The 27,605-nt window shown below is 42.5% G+C and overlaps 1 protein-coding gene across 5 annotated transcripts; it reads right to left on the reverse strand.

Moving 5' to 3' along the window:
• Positions 1-1,953: 1,953 nt before the first annotated feature.
• On the reverse strand, positions 1,954-26,734 carry CHI3L2 (chitinase 3 like 2). Of its 5 annotated transcripts, none has more exons than XM_059885039.1 (11): positions 26,544-26,733; positions 16,182-16,211; positions 15,475-15,676; positions 15,121-15,177; positions 10,832-10,982; positions 10,197-10,321; positions 9,622-9,751; positions 8,173-8,355; positions 4,313-4,429; positions 3,295-3,434; positions 1,954-2,428 (listed from the first exon to the last, which is right to left on the reverse strand). In XM_059885039.1, exons 1-11 carry the CDS (start codon positions 26,650-26,652, stop codon positions 2,425-2,427), a joined length of 1,248 nt encoding a protein of 415 aa, XP_059741022.1. In that variant the 5' UTR covers positions 26,653-26,733; the 3' UTR covers positions 1,954-2,424. The 5 variants fall into 5 exon arrangements, with proteins under 5 accessions (XP_059741022.1, XP_003585898.2, XP_059741024.1 ...); XM_003585850.6 differs by lacking the exon at positions 26,544-26,733 and adding an exon at positions 18,342-24,887; XM_059885041.1 differs by lacking the exon at positions 10,832-10,982 and having other exon boundaries at positions 15,444-15,676; positions 26,544-26,734.
• Between the last annotated feature and the right edge of the window lie 871 nt (positions 26,735-27,605).

Raw genomic sequence — 27,605 nt, forward strand, 5'->3', positions numbered from 1 at the left:
AATTTATCCTGGAATTAGGGTGTCTGAATTAAAAAACAGCCTTAGACTTCAAGCAGCATTAGACCCTGCTTTGGGTACCATGCTTTAGATGAAGAATTGCATAGTAATATTTTAGGCTTTGTAGGCCATTCTGGGAGAAGGCAATGGCAACCCACTCCAGTACTCTTGCCTGGAAAATCCCATGGACGGAGGAGCCTGGTAGGCTGCAGTCCAAGGGGTCGCTAAGATTCGGACACAACTGAGCGACTTCACTTTCACTTTCATGCATTGGAGAAGGAAAAGGCAACCCACTCCAGTGTTCTTGCCTGGAGAATCCCAGGGACGGGGGAGCCTGGTGGGCTGCCGTCTATGGGGTCGCACAGAGTTGGACACGACTGAAGTGACTTAGCAGCAGCAGCAGGCCATTCTGAGGGCTTCCCATGTGGCGCTAGTGGGAAAGAACCCACCTGCCAATGCCAGCAGCAGAAGAGATGTGTGTTCGATCCCTGGGTTGGGAAAATCTCCTGGAGGAGGGCATGACAATCCACTCCAGTATTCTTGCCTGGAGAAACCCATGGACAGAGGAAACTGGTGGATTACAGTCCATAGGGTTGCAAAGAGTCAGACATGACTGAAGTGACTTAGTATGCACGGACACAGAATCTGTTGCAGCTTCTCAACCCTGCCATTGTGGAGAGAAAGCAGCCATAGACAATATGTAAACAAATTAGGTGCAGCTGTGTTCCCATACAAGTTTATTCACAGAAGCAAGCAGTGAATTAGATTTGACCCATCTGCCACAGTTTGCTCCTCCCTGCTTTTGGTGTTTCCACTTTGGTCCTCCTCCAGCTGCAGCCTTCACTATGACCTGAGTAGATGGCAGGGCGAAGGGCACATCCTTAGCCCTGAAGCCCACACCTGTGCTCTTTTTAACTCTAATCCGAATACCCAGGGTTCCTGCACAAGTAGCCAAACAGCCTGTTCCCACTTTCAGATCCTGTGCAGCCCTTTTCCCTGTTCACCTATCCTGAGTGTGGACCACAAGGCTGGTGTGAACACCCTTGCCAGAGGATCTGTGTATGCGCGTGCGTGTGTGTGTGCACGCGCACTGGGGTGGAGTGAAGACAAACTTTGGATGCAAAAGCCGAGATGTCTGTGTTGCAGGAAGGGGGACCCCTTCCAGGACCCAAGAGTATACTCTTGTCTAACACTCAGAAATGAATCATCCGAGGAGACACATGTTCTGACAAAGCATGCGATTTTATTGGAAAAAGGCACCCAGGCAGAGAGCAGGAAGGTAAGGGGAACCCAGCAGGGCTGCTCTACCACATGGCCCTCAGTCTCGGATTTTATGGCGATGGGGTTAGTTTCTGGGTTGTTTCCAGCCACTCACTCTGAATCAGGGTGCTTCTTGGTGGCACATGCATTGCTCAGCCGAGATGGATTTCAGTGAGGATTCTGGGAGGTGGTAGGACACATGGAGTCTCCTTTTGAGTTCTCCTGAATTCTTCCAGTTGGTGATGGCTTGTTAGTTCTATGTTCCTTACCAGGACCTCCTGTTGTAAAATAACTCATGCAAATAGTTACTGTAGTGCCTGACAGGGTGGGCAGTTTCAGTCATTGTTTCCCCTAACAACTTCCCCTTTCCAACATCTGCCAGTGTGTATGTGAGGTCCTTGCTCTCTGAGTCAGGGCTTTAGATGTGAAGGGAAAGGGGCTACCAGTGGGCTGGGAACCAAGGGCACAAGCTGCTGCATTCTGGCACAGAATTCCCAGGAGTCTGGGAATTCTAACTTCAAACCTGGTCTTTTGGGTCATTGCAAAATCATGTTCGTTAAGAGTATAAATCATATTTTAACCCTTGGCTCTTAAATATTTAGACATATGATACGCAGGCCTACACTTGTACCCATAAATGGTGGGAGAGGACAGCCTTATACCACAAGGTCCAAGATTGCACAGAGGAGGCCACGCTGGCTGGAACAACATGCTTTTTCTTTATTGTGCCTCAAGGGAAGCAGTCAGCGCTGCAGGAGAACAAAGCCAGACCCAGTCTGAGGTCTGAGAGAAAGTCAAGGGGAGACTTGGAGAAGAGACATCCTGAGGGCCTCATCTAACCTCCAAGAATCCCACACATGAATTCCTGTAGCAGGAGTACGCAGCAAGGTCACCTTTCCTACTTAGCTATGAATTAAGCCTGGAAAGAAAAAGAAAGTATTTCAAATCCAATCAGTAACATAAGGCCTCAGTCAAGTTACTAAGACATAGATGTTCAGAGTTGAAAGGCTGCTGCCCAATCATATAGTTTAGGAGATTCTGCACTGCTCTGGGCCCTTCTCCAGGACAATATGGCCAGTCCTCTCCAGTTGTCTGTCTGCAGTGATTTCCAGTGTCCTGCTCCTCCACTGAGATGATGTCAGCACACCTGGTTGGTCAGCAGCACCCTCACCTGCACAAGAAGATATAGGATTTGCTTACAGAACCCAGGACCCAGGGATGGAGCAGCAGCCAAACCACCTGCTGTTAAGGCAATAATGGGCATGGTCATCAATAATGACCATGAGACCTCCTGACTGTCCACACTAAAGCAAGATCTGGAGAATGGACCTGTGGACACAGCGGAGGAAGGAGAGAGTGGAACAAATGGAGAAAGTAACATAGACATATATACATCATCATGTGTAAAATAGATAACTGATGAGACGTTGCGGTATAACACAGGAAGCCCAGCCAGGCACTCTGTGACAACCTAGAGGAGTGGGCTGGGGTGAGGGGAGGGAGACCCAAGAGGGAGGTGATGTATGTATAATTATGGCTGATTTGCATTGTTGTATAGCAGAAACTATCACAACATTTTTAAGCAAATTTCCTCCAATTAAAAAAAAAAAAAAAAACTGTGGATGGGGAGAGATGAATAGACCATTAATAACAACTGAGATTGGATCTCTCAGCAGTCAATTGGGAGCATAAAGTCAGATTTATTCTGATTTAGAAAATTAAAACAGGCTGATGATTTTGTAGTGAAGAATTGCAGTGGAGTAAATATTTAATGCCCACTCTACATGAAAAGAAAACCCTTAGCTTAGACTGTGCTCAATAAATGGTAGCCAAATTACTATTGTTATATATTGGAAGTCTTTGGAAGCTCACCAAAAGAACAGAATCAGACTAATCAATAAGAAAAAGGAGAACAGAAGGTCCAAAGGAATTTGAGAATTCATCAGTCCAAATACATGAAGACTACCTCCCCCAGTCTCCTGTGTCCCGCTCTGCCCAGCTCTCTGCCCACTCTCAGTCTGTCCTAAATTCTGTTACCTTTCTAGAGAGCCAAGGCTCCTCTTGACAGCTTGAACAAGAGGGTAGGGGCCCTGGCTGCAGAGTTTTCCAGTGAAGTCATCCATGTCAATAGACCAGATCATGGCGCCTCCCAGGTTTAGATTCTTTAGAAACTGAACCTGAGTGGAGCACAGGAGGGTATACTGAGGTTAGAAGGGGTCCTTAAAGGCCCAAGACCCAAGTCAGGTTTGCAGGAGGGTTTGAGCTTAGAATGTAGCAGTAGATTTGCACCCTATGGAGTCATGGATTCTCTGAAGGAAAGGGTTACTTGGGAAGGCTTATAAAATGAAGACAGAGCCACCCACTATTAACCACCTGTCATGGAATAATCACATCCCAGGTCCAAAACCTAGGCCTCTAGGATGAGGAGTAGAAACTAGGAAATCACTAGCAAGATTTCAATTACAATTGGGTTGTCAATTACACTGATGCCTTTGTCCCACTTTGCACCTGGAAAGCAAACATCTTAGCAAGGTCTAAGAACAACCCTGTGGACTGTAGCCCGCCAGGCTCCTCTGTCCATGGGACTTTCCAGGTAAGGAAACTTGAGTGGGTTGCCATTTCCTTCTCCAAAGAACTGGTAGTCTCAGAAATCTGGAGCCTCGTAATCCATGAGAAAGACTGAAGGGTCTGTCCTGGTCAACCAGATGGGTGACCATTCTGTATAGGCACCAATGTCTCCTTTGCTCTTTTCCCCTTCTTCTCCCTCCTCCCTTCTCTCCACTCCTTGCTTCTTCCCTTATTCCTAATTCTTTCTTGCACCTTTTCCACCTCTCCTGCACGTTCTATCAGGTGCTCACAGGTATGACTTAGAATCATGACTAGCTTTGCACCACAGAGGCTTCTCTCCTTCCGCACAGAGTACTGAGGCATTTGATCACACACCCTATCCCCCAAGCACCAGAGTGTTCTGCTGTCCTAGAGCTGCTTAAGCAAGAGCCTCTCGCTTGGGGACAACTGTCCCAGAGCCTCTTGCTCCCCCAGAACCCAGACGTACCTTGGTCTCCACGCTCTCCACATCATCATAGCCCACCCACTGGTTCCCCTTGACCGCATAGGGAACTTGCTGATCCTGAAGTCTTGTGATCTTGGCTCCTTGTAGGAACTGACAGATCTGGTAAGGAAAGGAGGAGCAAGAGGTTCACTAATGGGCTCTTCTTTAAGTTTATTGAGATAAAAGGGGAAGGTAAGGGTCTTGGGGACAATATCAGAATCTTTACTCCAGGAATCAATGAGAGAAATTATCAGATACAACACGCAGAATGGATGGTTCAAGGTCAATCTTTGGAAACTGTTGATGCTAAGGCCTCATCAGGAGGAACCACAAACAGATAGAGGGCAGAGAGTACTTGAATTCCACATCAGGCCTCAGTATTGATCAGTAAATCTTCCCATGTCTTCATTTGCAAAACAGAAGCAATTATAATTATGCATCTTATATACCTACCTTACCATATTGTTAGGATCAACGGAACTAATACATGTTAGGAAAAAAAGACAACTTTGAAAACAATAAAGTGCTTTACAGACACGTAGCGTCACAATGCCCATCACCATCATTCCCCACCTTGTAGCTTATCCCCACTTCAACTCCACTACTCTCCCTCTGTCCCTTCCCCCTCCCAATGTGCCTGTGCTGGGATTCCCCTTCTATCATCAGCTATTTTTCTCTTCTTGTTAGCAGAAGTAAGAGCTACTAAAAAAGATAAATCTTCATTGAAAAATGCATTTTAAAGCCACACAGAAAACTCATTTTGTTTTGCTTACTCTTTTTAGATTATTTACACTCATGTTTGCCTCGATGAGACCCCATGGACTATAACCCACCAGGTTTCTCTGTCCATGGGTTTCTCCAGGCAAGAATACTGGGGTGGGTTGCCATTTCCTTCTCTATTGCCTCAATGAGGGTGATAAATGGAAAGTTTAATATTTAAGGAAATACAAATTTGTCAAAGTTATAATGATGTAGGGTGATACACTGAACAATCAGTTTAAATTTTCCATGCAATAGGGGAGTGTGTATCCAGTGGTCTACACTTAAATCCTTCCAGCAGACTCTGAGCTCTGACCTCTCTTATTCATTATATTAAGTGATTCAGTGAGGACTCTGATGGTGACTCATTCCCTTTTCCCCTTGTCAACTCAACTGATGGTTCTTCAGTCATTCTCCCGTGTGAGGTGAGACAAAAAATTGAGCATTACACTCAGAATATCTCAGTGGATGCCAAGACCATCAGTAGCAGTTCATAGCATGCCCATGCCAGTGATGAGGGAATATACTAGGACTCCAAGCGGAAACCAAGATGTAGGGTGTTATTCTTTCCTTACCTGATCAAACTCTTTCCTATCCTTCAAGATCCAGAATACATCTCTCCTCTTCTATGGAGCCTTCCCCATCACTCATTTCTGAACTTGTGGCCCTCCACATTGGCCACTTAATCATATCTAGTTTGCAGTACCTACGTAATGTTATTAACTCTGATAGTTTTAAAACTCTTATTTAACTAGTTTCATTTGTATTCTACATTCTTTCCACCTAGACTGTAAGCCCTTTGAGATAAGGATGAAGAATGAGTTCTAGCTCTCACAGGACCGTCTTTGCGATATGGGAGCAACCCAAGAGTTTCTGTTGGTTGAATTACTGTTTGAATCTTAGAGCTTCCTATACATTAAAAAATTTTTTTCTCAAGATTGAGGAGCAGAAAGGAATGATGGTCTAAATAGTCAAACGTAGAGGAGAACATAGGCAAAACACTCTCCGACTTAAATCACAGCAGGATCCTCTATGACCCACCTCCCAGAATATTGGAAATAAAAGCAAAAATAAACAAATGGGACCTAATTAAAATTAAAAGCTTCTGCACAACAAAAGAAACTCTAAGCAAGGTGAAAAGACAGCCTTCAGAATGGGAGAAAATAATAGCAAATGAAGCAACTGACAACTAATCTCAAAAATATACAAGCAACTCCTGCAGCTCAATTCCAGAAAAATAAATGACCCAATCGAAAAATGGGCCAAAGAACTAAATAGACATTTCTCCAAAGAAGACATAAAAAAAAAAAAAACAAAGAAGACATACAGATGGCTAACAAACACATGAAAAGATGCTCAACATCACTCATTATCAGAGAAATGCAAATCAAAACCACAATGAGGTACCATTTCATGCCAGTGAGAATGGCTGTGATCCAAAAGTCTACAAGCAATAAATGCTGGAGAGGGTGTGGAGAAAAGGGAACTCTCTTACACTGTTGGTGGGAATGCAAACTAGTACAGCCACTATGGAGAACAGTGTGGAGATTCCTTAAAAAACTGGAAATAGAACTGCCTTATGACCCAGCAGTCCCACTGCTGGGCATACACGCCGAGGAAACTAGAATTGAAAGAGACATGTGTACCCCAACATTCGTCACAGCACTGTTTATAATAGCCAGGGATGTCCATCAGCAGATGAATGGATAAGAAAGCTGTGGTACATATACACAATGAAGTATTATTCAGCCATTAAAAAGAATACATTTGAATCAGTTCTAATGAGGTGGATGAAACTGGAGCCTATTATACAGAGTGAAGTAAGCCAGAAAGAAAAGCACCAATACAGTATACTAACACATATATATGGAATTTAGAAAGATGGTAACAATAACCCTGTATGCGAGACAGCAAAAAAGACATAGATGTATAGAACAGTCTTTTGGACTCTGTGGGGGAGGGAGAGGGTGGGATGATTTGGAAGAATGGCATTGAAACATGTATAATATCATATAAGAAACGAATCACCAGTCCAGGTTCGATGCAGGATACAGGATGCTTGGGGCTGGTGCACTGGGATGACCCAGAGGGATGGTATGGGGAGGGAGGTGGGAGGGAGGTTCAGGATTGGGAACACATGTACACCCATGGCAGATTAATGTTGATGTATGGCAAAACCAATACAATATTGTAAAGTAATTAGCCTCCAATTAAAATAAATAAATTAAAAAAAAAAAAAACAGCCAAACACCTTTGATAGTTATCTCTATGATGTTAAGTCTGTCTGACTGTGGGACAGAATCTGACATATTTGACTGCTCCTTGCTTCTTTTTATTTATTTATTTTTAATTGAAAGTTAATTGCTTTACAGTATTGTGTTGGTTTTTGGCTCCTCTCTTCTTGAAACACCCACCTCTCACTCTGTTCTTTGGCACAGAACACTCTGGATTCTGCCTACCTTCTTGTAGATCTTGTCAGTTTCATTAAAGTTCTCCTCTTCCTCTGCCTAACACTTAAGTACAAGAGGTCCTTGGGTTTTGCTGTTTCTTGCACTTTGGCTTCACGTACCATCTTTATGCTGATAGCTTTAGAAGCTACATCTCTAGCACAGGCTGGCCTCTTGTGGTCCAAACCCACATACCAAACTACTCACCTTTTATTTATACATCCCACAGGCATTTGGATGTCCCACTTGCTCCTCAAACTCAGAATGTCCAAAACTGATCTCATGATTGGGACCAATGCCCACTCTGCTCCTTCATATCTTCCCCAACTCAGTAAAAATGGCATTACCCTCTACTTAGTTGCCCAAGTCAAAAACGTGAAACAGTCTCCTTTTTTCAATCTCCCATACCTGTTTCACCTATCCCCATTCCTCACTAGTGCCACCTCCTCTCCAGATTTCAGCTAACGTTACTTCCTCCAGGAAGCATTCCCTGACTCCCTCTCAAGTCAGGTGCAGAGCTCCTCTTACATGTTCCAATAGCACTCCATACTTTCCTTCCCAGCACTCAGGATGTGTTACTCTATTATTGTCAGATTGAAGCTGGAATGCCTATCTAGACACAGGGGGCAGCTAAGGGCACAGGGAAGCTCCAGATACCTCATAATAAGCGAGGAAGCCTGAAGACTTGGTGATGGGGCCAGCGGCTCCAGGACCAGAGGCAGGGGCCCCCACGGCAGTTTCTGCAGAGGCCAGTGTAAAGGAACGTCCATACGTGGGGATGCCCATGACCACCTTCTCTGCAGGCATCCCCTTGTTTATCCAGTATCCCACAGCATATTCCTAGAAAGAGAAGATAGACTGAGGCACAGCATGTATGGCAAAGAAACATGTTAGGCCTTACTAAGCCTCCAACCCAAATTCACAGAAGGGACTCCATGATTCCTTCTCTACATCAGTAACTATGGAGGATCCCATTGGAACCAGAGTGTTTACTCTAATGCTCTTAATGCTCTTCAGCACTAAGTAACCAAGTCAGCTTTTTCTAATCATGAAAGAAAACTGAACAATGAATCAGAAAAGAAATCAGGCAAGTGACCTAGAAAACATGAAATCAAGGTTGTTACCATCTATCTTTCCCCTTTGAGTCAACAGCCTGTGGAATTTTTCTACACTATGATGGGTTGTATTACTGATGAAGGTGATGGGGGTTGTGGCCATCAGACACTAGCCTGTGAGGCCTTACAATAATATCAGGTCCAAGAGGCAAGATAAGAGGTTAGAGGCTAGTTTGGGCCTTACTGGCTTCCAGAAAAGAAAAAGGGGTTACAGAAGGTAAGGGTACGTCTCCTCATCCTTAAAAATCGTCGAGAGAGAGGAAAGAATGAAGGGGGCTTGGTTTGATGTGACTTGATCATATGGTGTTCTACAAAACCCCAGACTAGAAATCAGTATACCCAGCTTGGACTGATCCATTTTGTAATTTTAAATATGAAGGCTTGGAAATATACAACCCAGACATTTCTTCCTGCCCAATTTTAGGAATACATCCACATGTACCATGACAACAAAACTGTTTTGTTAATGACTTTTTCCCCTTGATTTTCCATTTTCTACCTTTTCAGGATATTCACATCAGCAAGAACTTGAAGAGCCAATTAATCTGCCAGGTTTCCATTTCATTATCTGTGAAGTGAAACTAATGCTTCCTGACCAGCCACCCTCAGATTATTTTGAAGATCAAATTAAATAGGGAATGTGGGCACATACAGGAGAGTACTAAGTTCTGTGCATCCAGGTGGGTTTCAGGAAATGTATTGAGGATGGAGAATTAAGAGAAGACTGGGGTGACTGACGCCTCGAGTCAGAGAAAAGTTTAGGACATTTTAGTTGCAAAGTCCTCTGACATTTTCTAGGTGACATTTTACTATGCCTGGTCCATGCATTTTCCCTGTTCTCAGGGAAACCCAGCTTACAGGGTTATCTGAGTCCCTCTTGGGCAATGCATGTCTTCCTCAGTTCGAGGCAGAATTAACTCTAGATGACCTGCACTGGCCTCAGCTCCTCTCACAGCCAGTGTACCCAGCACTGTTTCTCCCTAAGACTCACCACATTGTAGTAGGAGCTTGTCCCTCTGTCCAGCTGTCCCTTTCTCAGGGGGCTGTTGTGGCCAGTGACAAGGGGCTTTTCCCAAGACCCATGGAAGTCAAAAGACAGGAGGTTGATGAAATCCAGGTCTCTAGATTGCCAAAAGCAAAAGAAGAGATTCTGCGATGAGCAGAGGTAGAAGCAACTACAGTCGACCCTTGAACACTGCACATTTGAGCTGCACAGTTCACTTTTATACTACAGAACTGTAAATACTATGGAACCACATGGTCTGGGGTTGGCTGAATCCACAGATGAGGAGGAACCATGGATACAAAGGGCTGACTGTAAATTACACATGGATTAGCCCTCGCTTTGTTCGAGGGTAAACTGTACACATATTTATGTAGAGCTTTGGATGCTGTTAGAAGGATTGAAATTAGCCATAAAGGGGAAGTTCCTGGCTGGATGATGTGGTTAGGATAGTGACTTCATGCTTTCCCTTCTCCCTTCATCCCTCAGACATATTGACACGCATCACTTGCGTCGGCCAGGCTGGCGGCAAAGAGATGGAGGGGGTGATCCAGTGCACTTACTTTGCCAATTCCTTGATCTGATAGCTGTTGTCAATCATCTGCCTCCCTGCAGAAACTCCTGCAGTCAAGAGAAGCCTTTCTTTGGTGGATTTTACAAAGTCCTGCTGAAAAGCTTCTGCTAACTTCTGTGAAAAACAAAAAGCCCACAAGTCAGTGCTCCCTCCCAGAGCACAGACCTAAGATTCTTACCTGATTTGAAATTTCTAGAACCACATTAGATGGAAAGATAGAAACTTTTCTCCCCATTCCCATATGGGGATGCCTCCTGCCTCAAGCTCAGGAATGTCCACATTACGCAGGGGGACCACCAGTCTCACTGTACTCAAGAAGAACTATCTGGGTTTCCTCCTAGTAGATTCTCTGATCCATGTGATAGAACTTTATGAGACTATCCCGGCGCTCAGGAGAGTCTATGGCCCTATACTCTGTTACATGGATGTTGCTTTGTTTCGGTGTTGTTTGTTCTATAAGGAGACTCTGTTCTTTGATGTTGTCCTTGCACTAAACTAGGTTTCCTTCATGAGTTGGGGCTTCTGGAAGGAAGGGACTATCTTCCAACAAGAGCCAGTCTCTTCCTTTTTTTCTCCTGATATGGCTGTGGGTTTCACATAAGGGTAATGTGGAGTTTGCCTTACATGAATCAGCACAGTGAAATGAGTGTTGTCTTTTACATTTGGGTAGATCCAACTTATGTCCAGTCCATCAAAGTTATGATTCCTCAGAAATAGGATTACAGAGTTGACAAATTTCAAGGTTGATGAAGAAGATTCAACCACAGGATGGAACCTGGTAGAAGCAAGACAGTTGTTTCTTGGGAAGAAGTAGACATAACACAACACATTTTTTTTTACAGAAATCCTGATATAGTCTTCCTTTCCCCAATATTTTCTCACCATTTTTCTATCCCAACCCCTGCCTCTTTTGGAACAAATGGGGAGAGAAAGGATTGCTAGGCCAGAAAATCAATGGAGTTGGGTAGAGGAGGACTGGGTTCTGTGCAGCCCTTTCTGCAGGATAATGGAGCTGCCTATGGCAGAGACTCTCCTTGACCAAACTTAAGTCATTTGGTCACTAAGTCATGTCCGACTCTTTGCAACTCCGTGGACTATAGCCCGCCAGGATCTTCTGTCCATAGGATTTCCCAGCAAGAATACTGGAGTGGGTTGCCATTTCCTTTTCCAGGGGATCTTTCTGACCTAGGGATCAAACCGGTATCTCCTGCATTGGCAGATGGATTCTTGACCACAGCCTCTGGGGAAGCCCAAACTTTAGTCCAAGTCCTCTGAATTCTCTTCTCAACTTGGCCTTGACCTTGGGCTTCTGTCCCTATCTTTGCAGAATCCTAAATCAGCTTAATGAAAATCCCCTACCCTTGATATCAGATCACCCTCAGTATCATCCTCATCCCCCACCATCCCCCAGGTGATATCTTATCATCCTGGCCTGCCTTTAGCAAGAGTTCTGTTGAGTCAGTTTAGCAAGAATCTCCCTAGCCCTAATGTTTCCTCTTAGGAATTTTCCATCCACCAACACCCACAAACAACCTGCTTCTTGGCTATAAATCCACTTTTGTCTCTGCTATATCCAGCATTGAGTCCAGTACTATCCTGAGGTCTCCTTTCCCCTATTACAATACTTCCTGAATAAAATCTGTTTTTCTCTCTTTAATTACTATCCACCTCTGACTTTCTTTAACACCTTACACCCTTGAAAAAGCAATTTGCAATGTGATGGGCTGAGGGTCAAGAGATCTAGATTTGAGTTCCAGGTCAGAGTCCTTTCTAGTGACCTCTTTGTCACCAAGTAGCTCTCTGGGTTCAGTCTGGCCCATCTTTAAAATGGGACTGAAGACACTGATCCTGCCTCATCTATCTCAAAGTGACCTTATTTTGGAAAGCTTCCTAAAAAGAAAGCTGGACTTCATAGGAACTTCTCTTTCCCCCCACAAGCAACCCAGTCCTGAATAAGCAACCCAGGTCTCTGCAGTCCCTTCTCGTGAAAAACCAGGAGGACCCTGAGCCACAGCAACCCTCCAGGGCTTTCATCTGAACTAGAATTCTTAAACCAGGAAGTTGACTCTGAGCTGCCCATGCAGAGGGCCTGTGCTCCACAACAAGATTTAAAATCCAAATCTGTAGACAAGATATCAGTATTTTCCAGAGGATATATCCTTTGACTTGAATCACCTCCCACCTCTCGCAATACCCCCCATCCCAGAAAGATTCAGAGTCTTGAATTCATTTGTTTCAATCAATATTAAATAGAGGATTTGCCTCTATGTTATAGCTTATACATGGGATCTAAAAAATGAAACAATCAAGTGTATGCAACAAAAGAGAAAGAGACTCACAGATGTAGAGAACAAAATAGTGGTTACCGGTGGGGAAAGGGAATGGTAGAGAGGTTAGATAAAGGTATGGGATTAAGAGACATAAACTACTATGTATAAAATAAATAAAGATATTATTATACAGTATAAGACAATATAGGCATTATTTAAATGGAGTATAACCTGTAGAAATATTGATTCACTATGTTGTATGCCTGAAGCTAATATAATATTGTAACTATACTTCCATAAATTTTTTTTTAAAAATGAGGATTTTGTTCCTGAATATAACTCAGCAGCACAGTGGAGGAAATAGTAAAACCAGGCCTATTAGCTGAAAACCAATGGTAGAAGTAGGTTTGTAACTTTTCTCTTGTATTTCAAACGTGTTCCCAGTGCTTAGAAGAAAAGCAAGGGATACCCCTTTTAGAGAGCAGTTGCATCTGATGCTCGATTAGAGGTGTTCTGATGCTTTGGGCAGAAACCTCCAGTTTAAGGAAAGACAACCATTCAACAGAGAAGCAAGTCTGTGTGGTACACATTTTGAAGCACTGCTGCACGCACCTGACACAAAGGCTGCCATTTATCTAATAATAGTGACAAAGTTAATGAATAACAATAATTATTGCAACCACTGGGATCTTATTGCACACCAGCACAGCATAAACAGTTTGTTTGTATTGCCTGCCCTCACAACTTCATCTTTAAGTTGATTCTGTTATTTTCTTCATTGTGGATTTTTTTAGAAAATGAAGCATAGTGACATTATAAAATTGCCTTTAAAAAATGAGAGAAGAAATCGCCTAAAGTCGAACAACTTGCACACAGTTTGCATATAGCTAAAGAGAAATCCAAACCAAATTTTTTAATCTCCAGAGTCCTGGTTTCAACCACTAAACTAATATACAAGGAGTACTTAGCAAATTACTTATTGAAAGATGAATGCACGCACGTAAGAATGAATGAATGAAGATATTTTTAATTGAATCAAGGATAACCAAGTATTACGAATGAGAGAGAATTTGGGAATCAGAAGGATAGTTACCATGAAAACCCATTAAAAACTGACAGGAGATCATTATGAAGTTAATGTAGAACCAAATAAGTTAGATAGGTTGATCTTTTTTCTGTCTGTGTGTAGAAATTGTGTTGCTAAGTATTTTATAAGTTTTGAACTGGTAAAGACTTTAAAAATTAATTAGGTCAATCCTATTATTTCATAGGTGAATGTATTCAGGATAAAAGAAGAAGAGAAAGGAAGGAAAAGTTGGCATTAGTTAATTGAATGATAACCAAGGCAGGCACACGATATACGTTACCTCATTCAAAATCTTTGCCCACACCTTATGAAATAGATGTTGTGATGTACATTTTACAGATGGGTAAACTGAGCTCAGAGAGGTATGTTAACTTCCCCTAGGTAACTCATCTACATAGGTCTTCTGATGTTACTTCTTTCCCCTGCTTACTCCAGCTATAGAGAATACAGACCAGCTGCACAAAAAAGTCTTATCAGATTTCTTGTGAAAGCTGAAAACCTCTGCTGGCTAAGATTAAGCTCTCTCAGCTTTTTTAAAATCCTGGCACTTAAAAAAAAATTAAAGCAGAAGAAATTCAAAGTTAGATTAACTGCATTTGAAAATTGCAAAAAGATGCCTTTCTTCTTTACAGATTTGTGTTTATTTAGCTCTTGATGCCAATGGAGTATCATTTGCTTGTGAATAGAAGTATAATTTGTAATATATGTTTCAAATTAATAGCTGTTCTGCTTTTAAGCAAGACCGACCCAACTGTTCCTACGCTCTGCACTTTCAGGCCATCCAGCTACACAACCATGGCCCAGGAAACTATGGTTTCCTGACAGCTGCTAGTCAAGGACTTGGTTTTAGGAAAGCACTCGCCTGACCCCCACTCAAGGTGAAAGGCAAGCCTTCAAATCCCTTAAACCCTTAAAAAATTAAATTTCCCAACTAAAGCTGTCTCCCCATAGTCCATCAGGTGAGCAACCTTCATGTGAATAATTGAGTTTACTGAACGCCGCTCCCGGCTCAGTTTCCTAAGCTCCTGCAGAGCTCCTTCCAAGATGTCAGAAAACACAGGGCGATGCCTCCCAACCTGTGACAAAACTCAGATCGGTTTTGCCATCTAAGCCAAGGAAGGACCTTTCTAAAGCCCAATTCAGTGTCTCTTTTGAAGAGTAGGAAAAGCAGTGACAATTAGAAACTGCCCGTACCATGACTTTCCTGGTGCTCCAGTGGTTAAGAATCTGCCTGCCAAGGCAAGGGATGCTGGTTCGATCCTTGGTCTAAGGAACTAAGACGCCACATGCCATGGGGCAACTAAGCCCGTGCACCACAACTGCTGAGTCCACATGCCGCAACTACTGAAGCCTGTGTGCTCTAGCCCGTGCTCCACAAAGAGAGAAGCCACCACGATGAGAAGCCTAAGCTCCACAACAAAGAGCAGCCCCATTCACCACAGTTAGAGAAAGCCTGTGCATAGCAACAAAGACCCAGGACACCACCCCCAGAAAAGGAAAACAGAGAAGAATGAACATGGCGGAATGAACAAAAAATAAAGAGACTGTGAACTTACCCTTTGGAACCAAACAGATACCCTCCAATAGACAACAGAATTTTCAGTTTGGGATTCCTGGAATAGAAGAATAAATAAGCTGATCATTTATTTGCTGGCTGCCAGGGAAAACTTTGCCTAGAGAGTTAGGGCTAGAGTATGGATAAATGGGCCCTGTCTGCTTAGCAGCTAAGTTTAGTGAAAGGACGAGGCAGAGGGAAGAAGAACAGGAAGGATTGGGGTTATACCCAAGGAAATACACATGAATAAATGCACAAATGAGTGAATGGAGACAGAAGGCCTTAGGCCCAGTTTAGAGCTATCTTCTCTCCCCCAAAACCCACCCTGGGTGCTCCCCACTCCTCTCCTACTGACTTGGTTTTGAGACTGTTGATGGTCTGGTAAAGCTTCGCCTCATTCTTGTCCTTGATGATGACCTTGTTGTTACTGATGCTGGCGAATGAGTAAATGAGGTGAGAACATAGGAAGGGATCAGTGTTCTCAAGGGTGAACTTCCCTGGCTCCTGCCTGTCTTGTGACCAGTTGGTAAAGTAGCAAACCAGTTTGTAGGCACATCCTGGAGGAGAGGGAAGAGGGACAATGGGGAACCCAGTGTGATGACCTCAGAGCCCAGACTGCCACAAGTTTCTTCCCCAAAGCCATTGCCTCCTTTACTTATTCAGTCAGAGCCTCTGAGGGTCATTCAGCCTGGGCCCTCTGTGCTGGAGTCTCTTGAGCATCCAGACTGCAGTTAAGAGACATATTGAGAGACATATATATCATTCACGTGGCAAACATTCCCAGAGCACTGAGATTTAGTGTGGATGGATAGATGGATGTCACAGTGATATAAGTGGATAGAGAGATGATACACAATACTGAGGTTGGTGAGAGACATAGAGAGAGGCTCAAAGGACAGAACAGAGCCATGGATGCACAAAGAGATACACAGAATGAAAACTCAGAGTCATCAATATGTTAATGTCAGAACTTAGGAGAGTCGTAAGAAGAGACATAAACCCAACAGCAGAAAGGACACAGCCCAAGGGACCCAGGAAGATGTAAACTCACAGATTACTTACCTTCCTGAAGAAGCAGCAAGACCACTAAACCTGTAAGAGGTGGACAGGAAGGACATTTGTTGAGCCCAACGTGGTTCTTGCCTCAGACTGTGGTAGTGAGTGTGTGGGTGTGCCTACGTGAAACATATAGCTGTGCTTCCTCTGAGCGATCCAACCACAGCTGCTGAGGTCCCTCTATAGGCTTTGAGGTACCTAGCCCTTGGGTGTCTTGCAGAGTCTACAGCCCTACAGAAAAACATTTTCCAAGCTGGGAATTCATTCGCTCATTCATTAATCCAACAAAAATTTATCGAACCACCTGCTCTATGCCAAGTGTTGCCCTGGATACTAGAGAAACAAGGATGAAGTCAATGCCGTCCCTGTATTCAAGGGGCTCACAGCCTAGTCTAGAACTGAATAAAGTTAAGGTGACCAAATAGTTTATTGTCCAATCGGACTCTTTGGAGAGTGAAAAGGAGCATTATTAATCATTTCCCTGTGGGCAACAGTGGGGACCAGAAGTCTCCTGGGTGAACTGAGATGAATAGTCACCCTGTGTACAGACAGCTAACTCTTAAGGTGAATTGAGGAGTGTGAGCTGGCTCTGGTAGTGCTCTAAGCCTTCCTGTTTGAGGTCCTGTCCAGCCTCTTCTCCACAGGACACCTCCCCTGGAAGGACTTCATTTATTCTGCTAAGGCAGGACTTTTGTCCTGGAAACCTCACCCAAAAGGCAAGAGACCTTGAACTATGACCCCTTCCCTGGGGACATTGTCTAGAATTACCCACACTAGGACATTTGAAGGGTTTGAAAATGAAGGAAAAGGCACTTAAAAATGAAATGAATGGTGGCAAGAACAGCAATGGAAGAGATATTTGGCAGTGACATATGACATTTGGCATATAATATGCTGAATGCTGCTTGGCATATTATAGTCTTGGGGTAGGTCTTAAAGAACATAAAACATTCATAGACAGGGCTTCCCTGGTGGTCCAGTGGTTAAGAAACTGCCTGCCAATGCAGGGGACAAGGGTTCAATCCCTGGTCTGGGAAGATCCCACATGCCACTGAACAACAAAGCCCATGTGCCACAACCCCTAAGTCCATGCGCTAAAGCCTGTGCTCTGCAACAGGAGAAACCACCATGATGAGAAGCCTGTGCCCCACAACTACAGAGTAACCCCTGGTTATCGCAACTAGAGAAAGCCCACGCACAGCAATGAAGACCTAGAACAGCCAAAAATAAATAAATAAACCTTGGAAAAAAATGAGATGAAACTTGGGTGACAGCTGCTGAAGTGGGTGCCTTCCTCACAGAGCTTGGGGCTGGGGAACTGAACTCGAGGGTTCTGTCCTGCTGATTCATGTCACTTTTAGGCAGAGCAGGTAGGGATCTGGTCCTCCGCACACCAGCTAAGCAGGTAGGAGAATGCTCATTGCCTCATCTGCTGTCAGGTTGGCCTCCAGGCCCTTTTCAAAATGCAGGCTCCCTGTGGGCTGCTCCCCCAAGGACTCAAGGCTGAGAACCTCAACAGGAAACTCAAAATGCTCTTGCCATTTCCAAGTGGGTAGGCATGGCTCAGGAGCATGGACAAGCAGGAAGAGGTAAGGACATGATGAAATGGGTCCTTTTCCTCCATAAGGCACACTCTTTCTCCTCCTGGCACACTTCTCTTCTTCACCCATAGCCCTGTGTATTTAGTCTCATCCTCACCTTTATCCAATTTCCCAGCCACCATGAAAGTCAGAGTTTTGGATCAGAACTTTAGAACTGAGAGATGGTTTTAGAAAGCATCTACCAATGAATCATTCTGCAGACAAGAAATATGAGGTCTCCAAAGTTTTAAAATGTGCAGAAAGTATAGTCCATGAATCATGGGACTCCCAAGACAGTGTTCATACATCACCATCTGGACAAGAGACACCTCTGTGCAAATGCATACAGACTGACGATACCCTTGATGGGCTGAAGGGCTTTGGCCTCTGCTGCTCCCTTGCCCATCTGGGAAAGATCCAATGGTCCCTGATGCAGTTGTCTTGGCTCAATAGGTATTGATAAGGAGGTAAACAGAGAGATTGGAGTCCCAGAAGAAGACGACCACTTCTTCTATTGGTCCAAGTTATCTAGGTTATACCTTCTCTCCTCTCCAACCTTCTGCTGAATTATCAGCCCAGAGCTCACCTTCCCAGAAAGACTTCTGATCCATGGCGATCACTCCCATATCCCTGGTCAGTTTCTCTGGGATGCTCATTCTCTGGGCCTTTTATGCCTCTGAGTTTTTATGGGAAGGAAGCAAGAAGTCCAGGACATTCCAGGGACTTCCCCTGGCAAAGCTGCCTTGTGAAACTTCCTGGCAATGAGACTCAGGTTTGAGCAATGCCAATTGTCCAAAAAAATATGCTGCAGTGGGGAAAACCACTGAGAGGTCCTTTTCCTCCAGTCTCACCCGAAGGTATATGGTCCCTGGGAAGGGAAGGAGATGGTACTTTGGTTTGCCTCCTTGTACTGCTTTCTGGCTCCCAAATCTTGCTACCCCTTCATCCAGGATCTGTCTCCTTCTTCTTTCCCTCACCTCCCTCCACACTCACATCACCAGTGGCCTACTTATGCTTGGTCATCATCCCAGTTGGTTCTACCCTAGCAGCTCTTCTTCACATGATACCACCCAGTGATGCCTTCTCTGTGGAGCCCTTCTTGCTCTTCCCTGAGCCCAGGGAAGCTGGCTCTTCTGCTCACAGTGCAATGAATTTCTTCTCATGTCTCCATACTATACTGTAATGCACTGGTGTACATGTCTATCTCCCCAATTTGACTGTGTAGTTCTTAAGTACAAGAATTAAGTGAAACAAGAAAAACAAAAACCTCGACAAGTACTTATTGAGGAACCTCCATTAACTTGTTAGAATTGAATAGTACCCCAGATTCTAAGGTGCAGACTCTCAAGGCCCTATGCCGTCTGCTCCCTGCATTCCTCTCTCATCTCCTGGTTTTCTCTATGGGTGTGTCTCTCCCTTTTCCTATCCCTGTTCTCTCGCTCTGTATTAGTCCCAGGAGGCTTCTCTCCAGCCTTGAGCCTGTTGTTTTTCACATATCAGATGTGGGTCACATGGAAAAGAAAAATGGGCTAGATCCATTTAAATTCCTGCCCAAGGAAGAGCAACGGGACTCCAACAGAGAAAGTCTGCTGTTTGAAGGGACACACCTGAAAAGCTGGGGCAGATGGGAAGCAGCACCTGGAGGGAAATGCACAAATTCTCTGAGTTCAGTTCAGTCTCTCTGTCATGTTCGACTCTCAGGAGGGATAAATGTCAGCTTCAAACATCGGCTAGGTCCTGGAGGCATGATGCCCTCTTAAGCCCACTCCAGTTAAGTGACAACTATCCTATTCCTCTTTCCACTCCTCTCCCTCCCCTACCTCTGACTAGTGCTGGTTTAGAAATCATAACAGCAAGTTGCAAAAAGACAGGGCAGAAGAGTAGACCAAGAAAAAAGAAAAGGAAGGTGAGTTTAAGCAGCATCCCATAGCAGGCTGGGCTGGGGAACAGGATCCAACTCAACATTCAATCAAGCTTGGAGTCTTGGTTATTGTCCATTACAAATTGGTGCTTGCCAAGGGCATTTGCCAGTGACTGAACAAAAACAAGGATGTTTGCTGTCTGCCTCTGTGGAGAATGAACCCTGTGCTGCTGCAGCTGTTGACCTTCAGCACGCCTCAAGGAAGCTCAGGGTGGAGAATGAGCCACTCTGTGCTCCAGGGAAACTGGTAGAACAGGTCTTTTGATAGTTATTTTCAGAAACTGATTTCGTGATCCCAGTCCTTGCATCTCCTCATATCTAGAAAAGCACTAAATTCCTTATGGTGATATCAGCTCCTCATGACTAGCAGAAAACCTTTTATAAATTAAACACTTGATTGCATTGAACTCCCCCTTCGCTAGAATCATATATATTGACCTTCCCCCACTACATCTTTGGAGCAGTCTCTCAGAGCTATCTGAGGTTCTGTCTCTTAGGCTGAAGTCCCCATTTTCCCTCAAATGAAACTTAACTCTCAACTCTCAGGTTGTGCATCTTTTTTTAGGTGACATTACCATCTGGACTGGCTAGTAAACTGAACTGGGTTTGGAACTTAGTGACTACAGAACTTTTATTACCTACAAGTCAGGAGAAAAATCCAGGAAGAGGGCAGAACTATCCCCACTGAGAAATAAGCTTAAAGGGACCAGAACAAAAAATAAAGTTGTTTTGATGATTCTAGTAAGTCCTGCTAGTTTAATGTATCAGCCGTACTGGTTCACATCTTAAGAAATCTACTGTGTGGGTGCATAAGTGCTCAGTCATGTCTGACAAGAGACACGAGACTGAGACCACATAGACTGTAGCTCAGCAGGCTCCTCTGTTCCTGGGGTTTCCCAGGCAAGAATATTGGAGTAGGTTGCTATTTACTCCTCCAGGGGAATCTTCCTGACCAAGGGATCCTTGAACTCACATCTCCAGCATCTTCTGAATTGGTAGGCAGATTTTTTTTTTTTTTTTTTACCACTGAGCCAAGAAATCTAGAGTTATATCTAAATAGAAGCATAAAATAAAATACTCATTTTCTTTACTTTTTTCCCACTTAATATATTTAGATATAGCAAGGAGAGATAATTTCTTATCTTCCTACATGAACAATGCAAAGAAATAGAGGAAAACAATAGGATGGGAAAGACTACAGATCTCTTCAAGAAAATTAGATACTGAGGGAACATTTCATGCAAAAATGGATGGAAACAGTCGAGACCTAACAGAAGCAGAAGATGTTAAGAAGAGGTGGCAAGAATACACAGAAGAACTATACAAAAAAAAGATCTTCATGACCCAGATAACCACAATGGTGTGATCACTCACCTACAGCCAGACATCCTGGAGATGAAAGTCAAGTGGACCTTAGGAAGCATCACTACAAACAAAGCTAGTGGAGGTGATGGAATTCCAGTTGAGCTATTGCAAATCCTAAAAGATGATACTGTTAAAGTGCTGCACTCAATATGCCTGCAAATTTGGAAAACTCAGCAGTGGCCACAGGACTGGAGAAGATCAGTTTTCATTCTAATGCCAAAGAGTATTCAAACTACTACACAATTGCAGTTATTTCACATTCAGCAAGGGAATGCTCAAAACCCTCCAAGCAAGGCTTCAACAATATGTGAACCATGAACTTTCAGATATATGAGCTGGATTTAGAAAAGGCAGAGGAACCAGAGATCAAATTGTCAGCATCCACTGGATCATAGAAAAAGCTAGAGAATTCCAGAAAAACATCTACTTCTGCTTCATTGACTACGCTAAAGCCTTTGACTGTGTGGATCACAACAAACTGTGGAAAATTCTTAAAGAGATAGGAATACCAGACTACCTCACATGCCTCCTGAAAAACCTGCATGCAGCTCAAGAAGCAATAGTTAGAACTGGACATGGAAAAGTGGGCTAGTTCAAAATTGGGAAAGGAGTACATCAAGACTATATATTGTCACCCTGCTTATTTAACTTATATGCAGTGTATATCATGCGAAATGCAGGGCTGGATGAAGCACAAGCTGGAACCAAGATTGCCAGGAGAAATATCAATAGCCTCAGATATGCAGATGACACCACACTTGGGACAGAAAGTGAAGAGGAACCTAAGAGCCTCTTAATAAAATTGAAAGAGGAGAGTGAAAAAGCTGGCTTAAAATTCAACATTCAGAAAACTAAGATCATGGCATCTGGTCCATCACTTCTGGCAAATAGATGGGGAAAAAATGGAAACAGTGAGAGACTATTTTCTTGGGCTCCAAAATCACTGCAAATGATGACTACAGCCATGAAATTAAAAGATGCTTGCTTCTTGGAAGAAAAGCTATGACCAACCTAAGCAGCATATTAAGAAGCAGAGACATTACTTTGCGACAGAAGTCCACATAGTCAAAGCTATATGGACTGGTTTTTCCAGTGGTCATGTATGAATGTGAGAGTTGTCCATAAAGAAGGTTGAGCGCTGAAGAATTGATGCTTTTGAACTGTGGTGTTGGAGAAGACTCTTGAGAGTCCCTTGGTCTGCAAGATCAAACCAGTCAATCTTAAAGGAAATCAACCCTGAATGTTCATTGGAAGGACTGATGCTGAAGCTGAAGCTCCAATACTTTGGCCACCTGATGTGAAGAGCTGACTTGTTGGAAAAGACCCTGATGCTGGGAAACACTGAAGGCAGGAGGAGAAGGGGATGACAGAGAATGAGATGATTGGATGGCATTACTGACTTGATGGACATGAGTTTGAGCAACTTCCCAGAGTTGGTGATGGACAGGGAAGCCTGGCATGCTGCAGTCCATGTTGCAGAGTCGGACACAACTGAGCAACTAAACAATAACAGCAATACACTTAGATACCCCTCCAAATCAGCCCCTGTCTAACTCAGTCTTTTTTTTTAAATTTTTTTTATCAACTTCATTGCATTCCTTTGTATGGCTATACCTTTATTTACTTCCCATTTCCCATTGATAAACATTTAACTTATCTCTAGATATTTTTGTTATTTAAAATAAAGCTAAAATGAGCATCCTTGAAAATATCTACTCTTTATATGTGCAGGAGTCTACTATAGGAGAAATCCTTAGCAGTAGAATTGATAGGTCAAAGGGCATTTGAATTTTTAAATTTTGAGAACTATTGTAAAACTGCCTTCCAAAGAGTTTCATATCTCTCAACTTGTTATGTCTGCCAATTTCATAGTTGACAATGTTACCTCATTATTTTAATTTGCATTATTTTAAATAAGTATTTTATATTAGCAATCATTTACATTTCATTTTCAGAGCACTGCCTGAATATTTTTTGTCCATTTTTCTATTGGATACTTGTTTATTTGAAAGACCTCTATGCAATGAATGAATTAACCCTGACTTATATATAAAGTGTATTAGAGCTTTGTCAATATGTTGTAAATGTATTTTCTCAGTTTTTTGTTCGTTTGTGGTGCTTTTGCACATAGTATTTTTTATATTTATGTAATGAAAACTAATCTTTTTTTTTTTTTTAGTGAGTTTTAGCTTTGGTATCTTGCTTAAGCAAACAGGCCTTTTTAACCCAAGATTATATTTTTAAAAGTTACTTTATGTTTTCTTCTAACATCTGTGACTTACTTTTTACATTTTTGATCTATGTGGAGTTAATTTTTTTTTAATGTATGTAGATCCAGCTTTTTTCCCCCAGAAAGTTAACTACATGCTTCAATATTATTTATTGAAAATTCTTTTTTTCTTCATTGACTTGAAATGTCACTTTCAGGTGGCAAACTGACTAGGTAAGTTTCCTTATTCTTTGCCCCTATATTCTGTTCATTGATGAATCTGTGCATTTTAACATGTAGCTTATCTCATTACACTTTATTTCTGCTTTTTAAAATATGTAACATTATATTATGCCATGTACATTTCTTGAGAACATTTTCTCTTACATGCGTGCATATCTAAAGGAGCTCTCCAAATGAGTTAGATATGAAACATAGACCCAAGATAATAAAATAAAATATTAAATGGAGTCATTTTGTGTGGATACCAAATCATAGAATATTAAAAAGCTGATATTCATCAAGCCATATTGTAGAGGAGGGACGTGTACACGAAAAGCAACAGTTTTAATTCTGGAATCCATTCCTACCTATGCTGATTCTTCATGGCCCCAGAAGCCAGCAGAACCTGGTTCAATTTGAAAATCACTCAGCTCAGTCCACTAAGAGGGAGTCAAGAAAATGGTGTAGAAAGCCTTGATTTTCTTCTAGTTTCTTCAGTGAGTTTTACAAAATATAGCAGAGAAAAATATTAATATTGTGTATAGTATTAGCATTATGCATACAAAAGTGTTCATTCTCCTTGCAAATTAAAGTGAGACTTTGGAAAGCATTTTTGTTTGTTTGTTCATCTATTGTTTAGGAGAAAGCAGTATGGAGATCTGAGAATTTATATAGAAAACCAGTGTGTTTGTGTTTTGGGTGAATATAGAGCTTTGTACTTTTTGAAACTGGACTAGATCAATGGTTCCCAAATAGTTGTCATTGGCCAGTGATGAACTAGCTACAGTCAGAGTTAGGTAGCCTGGGAAAAGTTAAGTTTATCCTAATACAATCACATTTGTTTAGTTAGAACTTGGAAAAGTAGGGGACTTACTATAAAAATCAGAATTAGATTTCAGTAGTTTCAGTAGACAAAGATCACCTAGGATCTTTCCAGTGGCTTATACTTAGTCAAGTAAACTAGAATAGGTGATAAGATTGAAACTGTTTTGGTGTCATTTTTGGGGCTCCAAAGAACTCCAGTACCATAGCCTTTTATGTCTTAATACAGAAAGAATTGAGTGTGAGCCAAAGTGATAGGTAAGTGATTTATTAGAATGGCTGGAGGGCATCACCGATGCAATGAACATGAACTTGGGCAAACTTCAGGAGATGGTAAGGGACAGAGAGGCCTGGCATGCTGCGGTCCCTGGGGTCTCAAAGAGTCAGACATGACCGGGCAACTGAATGACAACATTAGAATAGGATGCTTGTTAGGCTTACAGGTGGAGACCGTGCCCTGAGAACTTACTGGGCTACAGTTTTATAAGCAAAGGAAAAGTGGGGAGGGGAAGAAGAATTTGTTTGCCTTTCTTGAGCAGATGTCATACTTTCATCATCAGCTCCTTTTCCAGGTTAAGCAGGGGAGTTTTCTTATTCCTGAATGGTCAAGTTAGGTTCACAAATTGTTTTTTACTGTGTGTAGAGAGCATGTCCTAGGGGTCATTAACTTATGGAGCTCGCTGGGCAGGAGGTGAGGCTCATGCCACTACTCGTTTATTGTTTGGGGTCATGTCCTGTGCTTCTGCAGCATAGTTTCATTGCTAAGCAAGCTTGCTTGGTTTTGAGGTTAAGCAAACTTGTTTTCCTGAGTGATCATTAACTTACAGGGGTCTCCTATATTTTTCTACTTACAATCTCCTAGTGGGATTAACTATTTAACTACATGCTTTGTCCCTTTACTCGATTCCTGTCAAGATCTTATAGAAATTTCCTAGTACTTATGAAAGATTTTCTGTCACAGGGCAACCAAGGTGTGAAAAATAACTATGTCATCACTGGATGGTGGTGCTTCCGTGTTTCCCAGGCTGAAATCTACACCCAACATATCACCTGAATTTTTTACTTTGAGCAGTTAATTTTATGAGGGCCCTTGAATTGTAGTCAGTCAGAAATGGAGGTGACTCCAAGGATTATGCTGTCCAGCAACTTTGACACTGAGCTTCATGGAGTCTGGAATTCCTTGGATTCCCTCAAAGGCAGCCTGTGCGAACAGATGGTTCCAGGCACTCATGCCAGCTTCAATCAGAACAGTTTCATTTTTATGTTTGTATACATGCAGCTTCTCTAAACTTATATTTTAAGACAGCGTGCTGGATTATTCAAAACAACAACACATTTTTTTTGTAAACAACCTATCAGTTTTAATTTCCTCATTTGGAAGAAGAGAAAATCATGGCCTATAAATGTTTAATTACAGGTCCAAGATTATACCTCTAATTAAAGACAGAACCTGAAATTAAACCCTTGACTTCTTAACATCAATTTGGTTGTTTTTGATATTTCCACAAGATCTCATCATTTAATCTAATTTGTTTGACCAATAATTTATATGGTTTGAATGGAGGTCTTCCCATCCTGTAGCAGGTATTTCCTGCCTTTCTAGAAAATTAACCTTAGTATTTCATGAGTGTCTCTGTGAATTATACACTGGCTTGCATTTCTTTGATCGTGTTCATCTCAGTTTTTTAATCAGATGGCCAGGTCCACAGACAGTATGTTAAACAAAGTAATTCAGGATTTATCTCCTCTTTCCAGGAAAGAGGAGATAATAATATAATAATATTAATAATATAATAATAATATAATAATAAAGTTAATATACTTTATTATTAATATGTTGGTAGAAGAAGAGATGGAGAAAGCAATGGCAACCCACTCCAGTACTCTTGCCTGGAAAACCCCATGGATGGAGGAGCCTGGTAGGCTGCGGTCCATGGGGTCGCTAAGAGTCGGACACGACTGAGTGACTTCACTTTCACTTTTCACTTTCATGCATTGGAGAAGGAAATGGCAACCCACTCCAGTGTCCTTGCCTGGAGAATCCCAGGGACCGGGGAGCCTGGTGGGCTGCCGTCTATGGGGTTACACAGAGTCAGACATAGCTGAAGCAACTTAGCAGCAGCAGCAGCAGCAGCAGCAGAAGAGATGTATCTTTTCTTTCTCCCTTTATCTTAATTCTGGAAAATAATAAATTTGTCCCCAAGACTGAAAAAGGGCTTCCCAGGTGGCACTAGTGGTAAAGAACCCACCTGCCAATGCAGGAGACGTGAGAGATGCGGGTTTGATCCCTGGGTTGAGAAGATCCCCTGGAGGAGGGCATAGCAACCCACTCCAATATTCTTGCCTGGAGAATCCCATGAGCAGAGGAGCCTGGTGGGCTGAAGTTCATAGGGTCCCACAGTCGAACATGACTAAAGCAGCTTAGCACACAGCACAGACTAAAAAAGGAAACTTAGTCAATAATATTTTGCTTTTCTCTATCAAGGTCATGGCAGTTGTTTGCAGACTTTCTTCTTAAACAAGTCTTCCAGATTCAAGTTGTGGATTTTATTCACAGAAGTCCCACAATAGAGGGACTTCTGCTCTGTTGTTACATTGTTCAAAAAGCTTATATTACAGACATTCTTTACTAGATTCATGCTTTTACAACAGGCATTAGTATGTTCTAGACTCAAAGCTCCGCTGCGGAAAAGAAGAATATGAGTGAAAAAAAATGAGGTCTGAGCAGTGAGTAAGGTTTGCAATTATTTAGCATTCAACAAGTTCAGCAAACTTTATGCAAAGTCTATACTTTGCAATGAATTGCTAGAGGCTTTATAAAGGATGCATGTGGTCTGCCTCAACAAACTTGTACTTATGGAGACAAATTTATAAATATAGTTGACCCCTGAACAACACAGGTTTGAACTGCATGCGTCCACTTATATGCAGATTTTAAAAAATAAGCTCATACTACAGTGCTATACAATCTGTGGTTGAATTCGCAGACATGAACCCATGGGCCAACTGTAAAGGTTTTATGTGGACTTTTGACTGTGCAGAGGGCTGCCATCCCAAACTCCCACATTATTCAAGAATCAATTCTACGTCTAAGTATAATACTAATGTTACAGGAAATGAAGTATAGTGGTCCCTTCTCTTGCATGGTTTTGCTTTCCTTGGTTTCATTTTCCACGGTTTCAGTTACTTGTGGTCAACCAGGATCTGAAAATATTACGTGGAAAATTCCAGAAATGAACAACTCGTAAGTTTAAAATTGAGAGCTGTTCTGAGCAGCATGATAAAACCTTGGTCCATCCCTCTCCAGCACA

The sequence above is a fragment of the Bos taurus genome, chromosome 3, assembly GCF_002263795.3.
Source record: "Bos taurus isolate L1 Dominette 01449 registration number 42190680 breed Hereford chromosome 3, ARS-UCD2.0, whole genome shotgun sequence".
Lineage (NCBI taxonomy): Eukaryota > Metazoa > Chordata > Mammalia > Artiodactyla > Bovidae > Bos > Bos taurus.